This window comes from Leucopleurus acutus, assembly GCF_964270905.1.
Source record: "Leucopleurus acutus genome assembly, chromosome: 9".
Classification (NCBI taxonomy): Eukaryota; Metazoa; Chordata; class Mammalia; order Artiodactyla; family Delphinidae; genus Leucopleurus; species Leucopleurus acutus.
The window spans coordinates 77,511,019-77,526,906 of NC_139144.1; the positions used below are offsets into that span (position 1 = coordinate 77,511,019).

At 36.5% G+C, this 15,888-nt stretch overlaps 1 protein-coding gene across 1 annotated transcript; it reads left to right on the forward strand.

Annotated features, from left to right (window-relative positions):
* Positions 1 to 5,886: 5,886 nt before the first annotated feature.
* On the forward strand, positions 5,887 to 12,194 carry LSM8 (LSM8 homolog, U6 small nuclear RNA associated). Its single transcript, XM_082846065.1, has 4 exons — positions 5,887 to 5,986; positions 7,168 to 7,208; positions 9,700 to 9,827; positions 11,953 to 12,194. The coding sequence occupies exons 1-4, from the start codon at positions 5,956 to 5,958 to the stop codon at positions 12,041 to 12,043; spliced, it is 291 nt and encodes a 96-aa protein (XP_082702191.1). The 5' UTR covers positions 5,887 to 5,955; the 3' UTR covers positions 12,044 to 12,194.
* Positions 12,195 to 15,888: the final 3,694 nt, after the last annotated feature.

Sequence of the window (15,888 nt, forward strand, 5' to 3'; positions counted from 1 at the left end):
CTTAAAATCTAGATCCATGGTTTGAAAAAACAAACAAAAATAATGGTAGAGGTGGGAGTGTAATTCTCTTTTATGTATAAAACAAAATAATGGCAAAACCTATAAAATGAGAATTTTTCAGAAATAGTAAGGTAAAGCTTTGATTTTCTTTTACTCCATACATATTTTAATGTAATTCCAGGCATCTGCTTTCCGTTAGTGACTCAAGGTAACTTAGTTTTTGTCAAGACAATTCTTATATACTTCACACTACCACACCATTTATCTTTCTGTACTTTCTCACATTATTCATACCTCACAGCCTAACCTCAGTATATCAATAAATTAGCTTTGATCTCTCGCAATATAACGTCTGCAACAAGTCTAAATAAACCTGTTCTTTCAGTGTGGATTATACCGTCACGAGTGAGTTCACATTGAAGATCACAGACTTATTAATTTCTGCCATCAACATCATTTTCCAAGTTTGTCACGCCAAAATCACAGTAAAAAGGACAGTACAAATTTTATCTGTACTGCAATCCAAGCCGCTAAAGACATTCATCTTTAAAAGACAAGCAAAAATAACAAAAACAGCAAGTCAAGCACTCAGCTTAAAACAATGCTGCTTAATCCGCTTTGCAATAGTGATTACATAAAAATGGTAATTTACACACACAAACACACAAAAGAGATTGAAAAGGCTGAGGTCTGGGTGCTCCACTGGATTAGTTGTACTCTTCACATACTATTTAAATAAAGCTGCCCCAAGCGGTATGAATTCAAGCATCCTCTAAGGGCAAAGTCAGAGGTGACAATACCTGCCTACCTCAACCACAGGAGGAGATAAGTAAAATAGGGGCAGGTTAGCTGAAGTCCAGACATGAAGTGGAATATCAGAAGTCTGTTGTGCTACAGCACTGTCTGGTGTAATATGAATCAGCTCACATGTGACTGTTAAACAGGGGAGTAATGTTGGAATAGTGCAGAAAGCAGGGTGGTACATACATAATTTTTCCTAGCACTTTAATGTCTTGTGCTACCAAGAACCAACAGCTGAATATAAAGTCAGACAGCTGACTGCACGACCACTCCTGGTCTGGAGAAATACAGTACCCAAATGACACCTGTTCACTGTGTGGCATCCTATTCTTCCCTCGGTTTAGCTCAGCCATGTGCTCCATTTTGATAGTACTTATTTTGCATTTCTCCTAGATCTGCACAAAAGCAACAACAGACAATGGGTCAGAGCCATCTGTCTCTGGCATCTCTGTATTTCCTGCAAACTTTACAACTGCAAAGTTTACAGCTGCAACGTCTGAGGATGATGCTCTCCTGCCCTTGCTTCCATCACTCAGCAGTGTCAATTCTTCCGTATACCATCATTTTTCAAGCCACCTTCAACTTTTTTTAAAGGTAAAACTCTCTAAGTTACTATAGCATTTCTTGTTAGGGATTTCACATGTCCTTTTAAATGTGCTATTCTCATTTGGATTGTTATTGTCTCTGTTAATGCTGTCCAGTGGTTCCCAAACTTTGCTCATGTTACCATCACTTGTGGAGCTTTTAGAATCCTGATGCCCAGGCTCTCCTCACTCCATTTAATTCAGAATGTCTGCGAGTGGGAACCAGGGCGTCAGTAGTTTTCAGAGATCCCCAGCTGTTTTCAATGAGCAGCAAAGTTTGAGAACCACTGCTCTAGTTCAGTTGTTCAGGGTTTGAGCGGTCTTTGCCAGACCTATCTTTTCCCTAAGGTCTGTTATTTTAAGTGAGCTATTTTTTTGAATGTGAGGATTTTCAGGAATGTACATGTCACATTGTAGCTGAAATGTTTATATTACTGTTTCAAGTTTCCAAAATATAAATAATGTAAAGAATGCATACAAGTATATGTAAGTATTTTATTAATATGCATTATCCTTTATAAACGACACAGTGGGCTTCCTGAGATAGACTGGTTCTCCAGATGTTTAGGGTAAAGTGTATGCCACTGCTAGTGAACCCAGCGTGTCTGGTGGCCTCACCACTGGCTGGTGCACAGTATGTGTCACACCTACACAGTTCTACAGCTTGGCCCCATGTACTTTATTAACAAGCAGCCCTGTCTTTTCCTGGGTCTCCCTACTCTTGCCATTCTGCCAGTTCACCAACCACTATCACTGTGCTGCCTGTGATTTGCTGTCTGCCTCCCTGCCTTTCTTAACCACTATCTTTGAATCACGTCTTCCGCCTTTCCATTCCTACTGCTACAAATCAGAAACTCACACCTGGAGTCTGGCTAGCCTTCTAATCCTCACTTCCTACCTCCACTGTAAATAATTAATGTCAGATTAATTTTCCTAAAGTGCATTTGTACTTTTTCTCAAGCCCCAATTTAAGTCTTACCTTTTTCATAAAACGTCCAAGATTCTAACACATATCCACCTTCCCCTTCCTTAAGCAATTAAAATGTGCACTGCTCAATTTATCCAATCAGAAAAAAAGGCAGTAAGCAAAATAATGTAGTAGAACAAGCTCTGGGACTGAGTAAAAGGTTACCTGTGATGTAAACTATGTCCATGAGCAATAATAACTGACATGAATCAAGTGCTTATTATATGCTAGGCTTTACAAGAATCACTTTTAGTCCTCCAACAATTTGATGATGTAAGTACCATCATTTCTCCATTTTACAGATGAGAAAACAGAGGCAAGAAGGTTAAGTAATCCACTCAAAGTCCCACAGGATCCAAATCCAAACAGGCTAGCTCCTGAGATAGTGTTCTTAATCACAATCCTATACTGCTTCTCGATTAGCAAGTTAGTTTAATTTTTCCCATCCCTTAAAAAATGGTGTTAACAATGCCTGTCTTAATACCTTAAAAGGAAAAAAAACCCCATAATATATGAAAAACACTTTGTAATTTATACTGTTAAATGAACTAATATTTCCACATCAATTACCTTTCTTTATATTTTGGGATATCTATTATTTTTCCATACACTATTTCATAATTAGAGCTCTGTACCTGTTCAGGAATTTCCTTGTAAGGAGATACCAGGGTTTATTTATGTCCTTTTCTGCCTTGGAGAACCCTAGAAAGAGCTATTCAATATATACTGCTGATTGGTTGACACTTTTGGAACTTATAGGAATACAAATCAATAAAAATAAAAGCTCATATCAAATTAGGTTAAAAGCAGTATTTTAATTTTCCAATAATTATCGTCATTTTTTCCCCATAAACCATTCACTGTAAAGTGCAAATTCAGTTTCCTCAGAATCTAGTATGAGTATGATTCTTCAGGTTAATGAAAGAATACAGGATACAAAGGGAGGTGAGTTATGCCCTGCTTCTCAGGAGAATCATTAACCAGAGAAAGATCCACTTTACATACCTTGGTTTCTACTAATGCAGCGGTCCCCAAACTTTTTGGCACCAGGGACCGTTTTCGGGAGGACAATTTTTCCAAGGGTGGGGGAGGGGTGATTCAGGCGGTAAGGCGAGCGAGGGGGAGCCATGGGGAGTGTCAGAGGAAGCTTTGCTGGCTCGCCCACCAACAGCTCACCTCCTGATGTGCGGCCCGGTTCCTAACAGGCCCTGGACCGGTAGCAGCACCGCAGGCCAGGGGTTTGGGGACCCTTGTACTAATGGAAGGTAACTCCAGGAATGTCAGATATCTAGGGAACTCCTTTCTACCCTTTCCCATCTCTTTTCTGCCCTATTTTTGATAAATCTTGGCTGTTGTTCTAGATACGTGCCGTTGGATTACTAATGAGAGAGAGATTCATGAGTGGGTTGGGAAACATAAGAAATACTGAGCCAATCATAAGTGAACTAAATATAAAAAATTTTAGTTATCTGCTCAAAGTTTTGATTCAGAACTAATGGCATAAAATGAGTGCTCCATTAATAAAACAAAAAACATTCCAGCATACTTTTACTCCTCAGTGAAGAGTGACAGAGTATGGGTAGCGCTTTGAGAGATTTTTGAATTAAGCTCAAAATCTCACGGTACCCCTACTTAACTTTTTAGTTGTCAGATGTTTATATTATATCATTTCCCCCTGTTGGAACTTTAACTTAATTTTCCATTATGAGGTGTTGAACTCTCTATGTCCGTGTACTTCCAAGGTCACAACGCTAATTTAGATAAATCACATATGTAATGTTTGCATCCAGATGTAACTCATTTTTGTCTTATTAAAGACTTTTCTTTATCCATAGGCTCTCTCCACATCTGTGATCATTAGTGACTACAGAAAACATAGTTTTAAGACGAATGTAAAAATTTTCAAACCAAAGAGATTTTGTGATGCTCCATAAACACTGCACATCTGTCATTTATCTGGCATATTAATTTAATGGAAACCACACAAGGTCATAAACTTGTATTATGATGAAATTAGTTCTGTAAGTTACTATATAATGTAAATGAACATTTTCACATATAAACACACTCTAAGAGATGAAACACTACATGGGTTATTGATTTTAAATACTTGGCACATTATTTTTTAAAAATTCCTTACTAATGATACCTCATTTATCACTAATTAGTACTTTGGTTTTTTGTTCAATGTCTAACATTTGCAAACCACACAATATCTTCATTTTTTTAATTTATGGAAGATACTTTCATTTACCCGCCCTCCAGCATCCACCCCCCCCCCAAAAAAAACCCGGGACACGCACCACCTAATTCCTGAGTACATGTGGTTTCGAACAGGTCAGAGTAAGTTTAAGTATATAAAATATTAAACATTTGGGAGTGATCTGTAGGTAATTTTGTGGGTATGCTGTAATGAAAACATGCTGGATTTTTCAGAAGAAAACTGCTGACATTGCAAGAGTTTTCAAATCCTCAATTCTTCAGTTAAGAAATCACAAGTCTAACTGAAATCATAAGGCAATTTTGTACAAAGGGGAAATAACTCTCACTGGTATTTTGTACATAGATTTTTTCCTAACTTCAAGTCCTTTTAAGTAAGGGTACCACAGTAAAATAAATGACGTTTTCTAACACATATAAATACCCCAAATGATAAATGTAGCAGGATCTAAGGAAACTGAGGCCCAAATGAGTTGACGTTGCTTGTGCAAGGACACCCACACGATATGGTTAGCAGTGTTGGACTAGAACCGTCTGGTCCTTATTTAGAAGGCTCTTCCTGAATCAGTCCTTTCCAGGACTGCGCAGCAGACCTGCAGGCCTTTTAGTTACTAATTTCACCCTGAGGGGAGGGAGGCTGTGGCGAGGTAAAGGGAAGACTGTTTTCTAAGGGAGACTCACACTTTTCTGTTTGGATTGTTTCTTACATAAATGAGTAACAACGCCTCCGCGATGTTTTTTAGAGGCAAATGCAAACTGTGCGAACATGCTTTTTGTTGCTGTGTTCTCCAGGCGTATATACCATATGGTTACAACGTGTGCAACTTTGCCCTAGGCCATTTAGCTTCTAGAAGGTTAATTTTCGGCCCTGTGGCAGGAAATTAGGGATTCCACTTCCCCGCGTCTACACTTCATACCAGAACAGCACTCATCTCTCTATTTCACGTGTGACGAAAACACCTTATTCCGTTGTCTCCCGCCTTGCCCGTCTTTTCTCAATATTTCCCCTTCGTAACTTCTGCCACATGGCCTTCCACTCCGCTATGAAGCCCGCTCGCCCACCGTCTCCCCACTACCCCACCTTCCGAAGGCTTCTTCCTTTCTTCCACCGCCTGCTTGCTTTGTCCCTCTTGGCTTCCGAGAACACCGCCCAGAAACACAGTAGAAATATACTGCGCACGCGCATTAAAGCTAGTCGTCGCTTAGTCTCTTGGGGATGGTTGGCCGGGCTCTTTCAGTCTCTGATTCGCGGAGGCAGCAGTGCGGTACTCTCGCGGTATTTGCTGCCGCCAGTCGGCGGGAGCCGCCGCTAGTTCCTGGCGGGCTGTTTTAGCTCTTCTTGTCGCCGGTCCTGCTGTGTTGCCAGCTGCCGGGCCGAGCATCATGACGTCTGCCTTGGAGAACTACATCAACCGTATCCTCGAGCCGGCCACCACAGGCATTTGCTGGTGCTGTGGCGAGTCCCGCGCCTGCACCGGAGAGGACCGGTGCTGGAGAGGCAGGGGGTCGGGATCGGCGGGCGGTTGCGATACCCGGCAGCTGCGGGGCCCGGTATGCGGGTGCAGGGATTAAGGATCTGGGACCCACCAATCCCGCCCCTGGGGCTGGAACCTGCCGCTTGTACGGGCCCAAGGTGTCTTTTATTTTTAATCTGAAAATAAAAAACCCACCAACGTGGTTATTCCAAACTTTTCCGTGTCTCTATAGAAATCAGCTATTGATTCATCCTTCCTGTTTCCCTAGGGCCTATACGTTCAGGTTTGGGAATAAGAGGAACAGTTTAACTAGCGGCAACGATGGTCGTGTAAATCTGTGTGTTTTATTCATAGGCTTTGCTCGTTGTTCGAGGATAGCAAAAACTTTACAGATGGTGCAAAAATTGAATATCTGCCCCTTTACCACTTGAGATCTCAACTTCTTTGTTGATGGAATTAAAAATAATGCTTGCTATTGTAATGGATCGTTTTGAGGGACAAATAACTTTAAAAAGCCCATGTGAATTACCCTATACAGCTGTTACTGTTTTAAAGTCTAGGAACGGAACACTGCATTGTGCTCTCATGTACAAATTTGGGACAAAAGTGAAATGCCAAAGACTTTTAATGATGCAAGCATATTGGTACCTGTGACATTGAATATAGCTTCTTTTCTTTTGAATTCCAGAAGCCAGGTCCTGGAAGACAGTGTCTTAACGTGCTTGAAATCATTCAACATTGATTAGTTTAGCAACGATCCAATTTTCGTTTTAGAGATAAAGAAATAGGTATAAGAAAGGGAGAAATATCTTGCTCAACTGTCAAATTGGCAGTATTCCCCAATAAGAAAAGAGTACCAAATACCCCAGCTGTTTTAAGATAGAATACACTGACCACACACAGAAAGGGATGCTTTTTCTGTTTTTTCCCTTTTTTAAATTGTGTAAATGTCACACCAAATTGAAGAACATAAAGTTTTTATGTTGTAAATGTGGCTGTGTTGAATAGTTATATCTTAATTCTGTTACCTTTTTCCTAGTAATTTAAACCATTTCCTTACCAGATTTTAAGTTTTCAGTTTACATGCGCTGAGATACGCTTTCCTTGATTCAGTTATCAGGAACTGTTGCTGTCATTACTTCTGATGGGAGAATGATTGTGGTAAGTATTTGGCATACTCATTCTCTGCTTTCTTGTAGGCTTATTGGTTGTTAATTTTTATGTACAACCTCTGATCTCTAATGACTAGGCACCACAGTACACGTGCATTGCAGTTTTCTTATGACTCAGGTCTTTATCTCTTTGATAAATAGCTTCCAATCCATATTTTTTTTCATTAATAAACATTGTAAGTTACATACAAGGCTTCTAGAAGCTAGGATGGGTAATAGATTCTGCCCTCAGAGAACTTCTAGTCTAGTCTGCAGATATCTGCCTGTATTTTATCATATTTATCTTCCTCCTCCATCTTTTATTTCCTCCCCCATTCAGTGTTCTGACAACCACTACCAGAATCATATAATTTTTTTTGAAATTTTGTGTATGGTTCTTAGAAACTTTTTTAAGATTTAGATATTACATCTATAAAATAATGAACATTTAAGACTTGTATGGTGTTGATATTCTTCAGATATTCTTAGGTTGTATGATCTCTTGTTTTTTTGTAGAATGAATTATGATGAATGAATAAATTTATTTCATCTCATTTGTCCTTTTATCACAGTATCCCATTTTAATTCCAGAAAAATCTTGGATTCTCTCCTTGATCTGAGGAATTTATCCCATGATTTCGGGCTACTTAATTTCTTCGTTTATAATTCATATGATTGTTCCAAAAAGTTTCCAAAAAGTTTTAAGGCTGCTAAACTTTCTCTATTGTCTATCTAATTCCTATAGTTTAGTCTTTTATTTTCCCATTCTGCAGTTGTTTTTGTTTGTTTTGTTTTTAATCCTTGTGATTTTTTTTCTCAGTGGATCCCTAAGTGACGATTACCAAAGTGTCAGACTTTGCCATTTATTAAACATATGTCATGTACCAGGCATGTTACATGTGTTATCTCACTTAATCTCGGTACAGCTCTCTGAAAAAGAATTAACCCTGCATTCTAGGTTAGGAACCTAGCTCAGAAAAAGTGAGTTACTTTCCCAGAGTCACGTGGATATAAGTGGCAGAACCAAACTGGGATTTAAATTGAATTTGACTCCAAAAGCTAAGGCCAGTTGCCTTGCTTTCCTCTTAATCAAGAGAACAATCATGTTTTTGGTTTTGTTTTTAAGGTACTTCACATTGTATTGAGTCAAAAAATAAGGACAGTTTGAAATATTTTAATCTCATCTTAGAAGCCTATTGCTATTAACAAATATCTGTAAATAGTTTTTTATTTTGTAAAAACCTCAAGTTTAAATTTTCTTGTTTTTGTTAACAGGATAGATGATAAATTGGAAAATTACTTTAATTTTATAGAAGAAGGAAAGCCATTTAAAAAGAGCATTTTTAAGTACTAAAAGAGCATTTTTGAGTACTAAAGTTCAGTAGTTGTGTATTTCTTTGACACATGGTTCACTTTATAGAATAGTTGCATGTAAAATGAAGCCAAGAGGCTATGTATGGATGTGGTAACAACTTTTTGCTAGTTCAGTATAGTAAATACTCCATATTTTGTTTCTCTTCCTAACATTAACCAATGTTTCTCTTCCTAGCTAACATTTTATTTCACTCTAATTTTATATATTTTGAATTTTAAAACATGAAACTTTAATGAGAAATTTAACCAACCAAAACCAATGTAAATTGATGTTTTTCAGAAACTTGAATAGCATCTGAGTTACCATGTTGTAATAGGCCCATGTCTTCCTTTTTTAAGAACCATGATTCTTCACAAAATTTTCTCTGAATATATCCTTCAAGTGTTTGAGGCCCATCAAACACTTTGGCAGATACTAAGTACTCATTAAGCCTTAGCTATTACTACCAGTTGAAGTTTGTGTACTGATTTGAATCTCTGAAAAGTGGTAGATTATATTTGCTTGTTCACAGTAGTATAATATAGAAGTTTAGTGGTCTGGCTTTGAAGCAAGCCTTTCATGGTTCGAATTCTAGCTCTGCTAATTTCTGCCCATGAAACCTTGAGGGATTACTTCTCTGTGCCTCAGATTTTCTTGTCTGAAGTGGGAATGTTTGTAGTATCTACCACAAAGGGTAGAGATTAATTGAGATAATGTGTACAGCATGTTTACTAGCATGTAACATGAAGTGATACTGTTACATTGCTATAGCTGCTGTGTAGTGGACTATTTCCCTTAAGTTTCCCTTGTTTTAGTTTGTATCTTTAGAATATTAGCTCCTGGACTACCTGGGCTTTTATGCTACTTCCTTGGAAATAAACTAGTACATAGGTGTCCTTTGTAATTCTCAACAACTCTGCGCACTAGTCAGAAGCGTGGTGGGTTCCCCACCGCCCCTCTTAAAAAACCAAGAGGTAAGTTTGGTGCCTGTTGATCATAAAGAGGTATTGTATTTTATAGAGAACTTATATATATTTAAAATAGGTACTTCTCTTGGAGTACCTCACAACTAAAATGGTGTCATTGAATTAACAGAGTCAGGTAAACCAGAATATTTGTCTTTTTCTCTTGAATGTTTTCTTTACAGGGAACACTGAAAGGTTTTGACCAGACCATTAATTTGATTTTGGATGAAAGCCATGAACGAGTGTTCAGCTCTTCACAGGGAGTAGAACAAGTGGTACTAGGTTTATACATCGTGAGAGGTGATAATGTGTAAGTAAAATATGTCTTTTTTAAAGGCAAGTTAAATATACTATAGGTGTGCTGCCTTGCTATATGCAGAAGAGGTTTCTATCTACTGAGATTTGTCCATATTTCTAATAGTTAAGTAGCCCAGATAGGGTCCAGAAAGAGCCCTGCCTTACACTGAATACGTCATTGGAGAGGCTTCTTAAAATGTTCTTCCAAAGTACCCCTAATTCCAGAGGAACATAAATATACCTCCAGGGCCCAGGGCTCGGGTTTGAAAATATCTTTGAAATCTCTTGTGTGAACAGTTTTAAATAATGCTTTATAACATAGCTGTATTTATCCATTACTTACTTTTTTCTTCTAATTTTTTAGTATAATTGGCTTATTTAAGATGTCCCATGTTTATGTTGTGGCCTCAGTTAACTTGTGACATTGATATGGCAGTTTGAGAAGATATATTTTAGTGGTAGCAATTTAAGAAAAGTGCAACAGTGTAGAACAGTACTGTCCAATACAACTTTTGGGGATGATGGAAATGTTGGATATCTGCATTGTCCACTATGGTAGGTACTAGCTGTGTGTGTGGCCATTGAGTACTTGAAAAGTAGCTGGTGTGACTGAACAACTGAATTTTAGATTTTATTTAATTGTAATTAATTTTAATAGTCACATGTGGCTAGCAGCTTCTGTATTAGTGCAATTATAGAGGCTAGAAGAGTGTTGAATCAGTTTTCTAGTGAGTACTGTTTAAAATTAAAACATGGCTGGAAGGCAGCAAAAGATGTATTAGCATCTCAGATTATTTTTTTGGACAAGTAGGATATGGAAGATAAAGGAATACTTTACTCATTTTATTTGTCTTAAGAAAATCACCTTTAGATGTATAAATCATTTGATCTTTAATCAGAGGTTTATAAAATATTCTGTAGAGATAATATTTAGGTGAAGTGAGCTGTAAAGGCGAAGCAGGTGGGGCCCAGGCCTCCTGACCAGCACAGCACTGATTGTTTATATTGGGGCTCTGCATAATCATTGATTTTAAGATGATTTCTCCTACTTTAATTTAAAAAAAGATTTTTTTTTTGAACTTCAATTAAAAAAAATTTTAAACATTGCTATAGACACAGTGGTATGCTGGAGCCAGCTTGTACTGGCTCACAGAAGCAGATTTTTATATTTTGGGGAATTTTGCAAGCTGGTTGGTTGATGTCTTTTTGGTAGCTTGAAATTGGCCATAGTGGGGGTATCTGCACTATGGATAGCAGTCAACACTGCAAATCAGCCTCCGCCTTTTCCTTGGAGAGCTAGTTTTAAAACATTTTCCAGCACTCCACTGTCTTCCATAAGGATTTTAAATGATACTAAATTTTTAATGATGGAATTAAGATCTTGATATGTTTCATATTGAGAAAACTTAATATATTCTCCTAAAGTTTGGTACTTCCCATTTATTAGAGAACTGAAGACTGTATACAGTTTAAAGCAAAATCGGGCAAATTCTGTATAACATTTGTCTATAGAATTTACTTTCATTAAAACCAAACAAATTTAAACAACCAATTTTTTATGTAATAATGTTTCATACATGTCCCATGGTCTGGATGTAACAATGACTGTATCTAGCTAGAGAGCCATGGCTTGGTTACCTAGCATGGTATTAGTGAAAATAATGTTATAGGTGTTATGTTAGTGTTGAATCAAGGAAAAATTTGTTGGCTTTAACCCTTGCCAATCACAACAGAAAATCATTTGTTAGATACCTAAGTATCTGTTCTATTATTATCTTTATGTGTGAAGAATTGTACTTCTTTTTGGTGTTGGATTTAAATTGAGTCAACTGAGAAATCATGAAAGGGAAACTAATAGATTTTATATGTACCATTGATGGATTTAGTTCATTGAAGTTACTCAAATAAAGACTCGTGATCCAGTCACACTATAGGCAGTCTGTTCTTTAATATTCGTTCCTGTAACAATGTTGCCTTCAATTTATTTGGGTTTTGTGACTTTAAAAGTACAATTCACAACCTTATGAAAATGTTTGTTTTTCACCTTAAGTAGTAGTTCTTTTATACTGTCTTCTCTCAGGTTTAATCAGAAATGAGATTGTTTTAACTGATTTTTTTTTTCCCTTAAACAATTATAGTGCAGTCATTGGAGAAATTGATGAAGAGACAGATTCTGCACTTGATTTGGGGAATATTCGAGCAGAACCTCTGAACTCTGTAGCACACTAAGGATAAACTACATATATTGGACATCTGTAAATCTTTGTACAGAAACTGATTATTCTGAGGATGATGGGCAGAATTTTTATGAAAGTGTAATTGTGGATTTTGACTCCATTGATTCATTGTAATATGATATGTAAATTAAAATATTTCTACATTTTCTTGGAAAAAACTTTTCTTTTTGGCCTAAATCATACATTTGGTAGCTTGGTTTTATTTTTCTATTAAATAGTATAAAAATCTAATGATTATTTTGAGAACTTTTAGAAAAGACATTCTGCTATTTTAATATTTATGGAAAACTAGTTGAAAAGAGAAATTCAAGTATTATATAAATTAAGCATACAAATACCATCAATAGTGCAGGATACATATGTTTCTGTCCCTGATTTTTAAGAAAGTCCCAGGAAGGTAAATCTTGTCTTGTGCAGTTATCTGAACCATCCCCATTTATCACACTGCCCTGGTGGCTCCCTAGCACTTTAGAAGTGTGGGTAAAAGTGTGTTTGGTTGAGAAAAGGAAAAATGCTAACAAAGTTATATATTACCTGAAAAAATTGATTCCATGTGGTCTTAAAAGCCATCTTATCCTTTAAGAATTGGGGAATTTCTAGTATTAAAGGAGTTTTTTGTTATTTATAAACGTGAGTAAATAAATCTTAAGTTTATATTGAGGCAGTGCTTGCTATTATTGTCAACAACTTTTCATGACTCCCTAGTTCCATAAACCTGATTTCAAAAGAAGTAAACCTGTTTTCTCCAAGCATGTCAGGCCTATTCTTTGGTTGATTATTGTAGTGAATCAATTAAGTAGATAAATGTCCCTCATCTACAAACAGGCTATTTTCTAAAACTCCCTTGTACAACTGGTTGTGTATACTTTTTCAAGAATCCATAGAAACAATGCTATAAGCAGTGTTTAGATATCCAGGCTAGTCCACAAAAATTCTCATCAAGTCATATGTAGGCCAAAGTGTGTAACATTGTGATAACAATAGAAAAATATTTACATTCTTGTAATTCAAACAAAATTTCAATAGTTTCTTCTTCTTTTTTTTAATGAAAGTGTTTAAAATAGGAGTTGGCAAGCTTCTTTCGTAAAGATGCAGATAGTAAATATTTTAAGCTTTGAGGGCCATATGGTCTCTGTCACAGCTACTCAAATCTGTTTTGTAGCATGAAAATAGCCATAGATAATACATGACGAATAGCCGTGGCTGGGTTCCAATAAAACTTCATTTACAGTAACAGGTGGCAGGCTGGATTTGGCCAGTAGGCCATAGTTGCTGTCCCTTGGCTCAAAATGAAAAATACAAGCTCAATAAGAAGAGATGATGGCTAATTTGTATAAATTCTGAAAAGGGCTTCTGGAATGGATCCTTTCAGAGTTCAGAGGTGGGTTTCATCATATTTTTTAATATTGAAAACCCTACTTATTAAACATGGAAGTTTTTTGGTTCACAACTGAAACATTTTCCAGAGGAAAATATCTTCACATTTTCACAAAGCAAGACTTGTAAGGAGAGAACTGTTGAGATAGTTTTGGTCATCAAGCACCATTACCCAGAATAACTTGGCTGATGTTCTGATGTTTAGGGTTGTCTCTGGGAGGATTAGAGGAAGGCTAGGTAGTACTGGCTATTCATAAATATTTGGCTTTTGTAGTATAAGGTTTTATGATCAATTTAGTAATAAAAAGAAAATAATGCCAAGTGGGTAAAGCAAACAGGCCACTTTAATTAGGGACTGTAAACCAGGTGTTCTGTTTAAATAAATAATGTATTTTAAATTGGTAAACTAATTCCAAAAGTCAAATAAGGAATATAGATCATTCGATTGCTAAGTGAAATGTATTCTAAGTATAAATGATGTCCAGAATCAGATGCTTTCTCAACATAGTTGATCTAACACAAATTACACATGAACCAGTAAACAAACCACAGTCCCTCTCCCTCACAGTAATGAGTTTCTAATATGATGTATTCTCCTTCTGAAATCTAAAATGCCTTGTCAAGATGTATTTTCCTTATTGATGCCAGAAAAATCATTTCCAGAATATGAATTGGATGTCTTTATTAATGGTTGGTGGGGGAAATGCATGAAAATACACCAAATGGTACATGGAATTCTTCATTCCTGGGTGCACACAGTAGGCTCTTTATGCTCATAACCCATTCAAGTTGGATTTCGTTTTTCATGAGCATTGTAAGGGAGCCACAATTAGGAGTGGCAACGTGATTAATATGCAGTGTCAAGTCTTTTATATTCTTTAATGAGACTTTATTCTGTTATCAATTTCTTATTTATAAAAAAGGCTAAAATCAATTTTAGCTTGCAATTACCTCTGTGCTTTGTGACTCAGACACTAAGCCCAACTTAATGAATCAAAGAAATTATTCTTGGCAAAATATTTTCACTGAAGTTTTTTGTAAAGGGCAATTAACTACAAAAAGGACTTAATTTGTTTCTTTTTAACTGAAAAGATACTATCTGTTTAAAACAAAGATAATCTTTTATTAATATTTGCTTTACTTAAACATCTGTTTAATACCTTTATAAAGTCATTCTAAATTTTTAACCTAATGTAGGCTATCCATGTCAACATTTTTCTCAGATGTGTAACATGAAAGATTTACCATGTGGATGAGAAAGTATACAGTCCCTTCATAATGGCATGTGAACCTATTTGTGTAGTAGCCACAGTTAAAAAGCAGTCCTTAACTGGCAGTATAGTGTATTCTGGGCCTTCACCTTCAAAATTAGTAGGGAACATTTACCAAGGGCATAGGATGTGCCAGGCATGATGCCAAGTGCTTACAATACTGATCATTTTATGTATGGGGAAACAGGCTCAACAGGGTTAAGTGTCTTACAGGAGGTCATACTTGTGAATATCAGGCTCTTAAATCAACCAGGTTTTTGTACTCCTTATATAATATGACCTAGCGGCAGCAAGTATAACCGCAAAATCTCTGCTGTCAAGTACCTCTCAGAAGCCTGAAGGAAATACTTAGGTATCTAAGGCAGTTCCCAAAGCTGCGTTGTGGACCATTTTCATTTGATTACCTGAGATGCTTTAAGTACTCTGGGGCCCTACTCTAACTGATTGTGGTTCAGTAGATCTGAAATGGATCAGAAAGGAATACTCACTAAAAAGCTAAGTAATGAAAGTGTGGTGGAATTACTAAAAGACCTAGCACTTGTCATATGCCTGGATGAATCCCCAATCATGCCTCAGAATCCTTACCTTTAAGACAGCGATAATACCTATCTTCCAGGGTGTGGCAAGTGAAAGTAGACTGCATTTAAAACGGTATGATTTGTGGGCTACAACATTAAACAGCTATTATAGGTATTCAAAGACCAACGTGGAAAGGTTACAAACATGGGTCTTACCACTTTAGTTTTACAGAGTCCCACTTGCTATCATATCTCTAAGAGTTTGGAATATATAAATTATGAGGATTTCAGGTTAAATAGAAGGTATGTATAATAAGTTTATATTATTTTAACATATACAGTAAGATTAATTTGTTTTATGGCAATCATATTCTTGACAGAATGAAAATGAAAACTCAAAACACATGTAAACTGGGGCCTCTTCATTTTATAAATTTCCTTTTACTCAGTTTAAATTTTATCTTACCAATTTCTTTTTTTTAACTTGGGCTGTTATTCTCAGTTTCTACGTCATGGACAAATTTGATTAAAAAAATTACTTTCTGCTTACATATAAGATTGAAAAACAAATGTTGACAAGGCAGAGCTACCTCCATCCATGTTGATACTGATTCATTAAACAGCACAGTGCTCTCATTAAACCAGCTACAAATTCATTTAATTGCAAGATA

Coding starts and splice junctions, on each gene's coding strand:
- LSM8 (XM_082846065.1), top strand. CDS start 5,956: ATGACGTCTGCCTTGGAGAACTACATCAACC. Junction 5,987..7,167: donor CTTGGAGAACTACATCAACC/GTATCCTCGAGC, acceptor TTCAGTTATCAG/GAACTGTTGCTGTCATTACT. Junction 7,209..9,699: donor CTGATGGGAGAATGATTGTG/GTAAGTATTTGG, acceptor TTTTCTTTACAG/GGAACACTGAAAGGTTTTGA.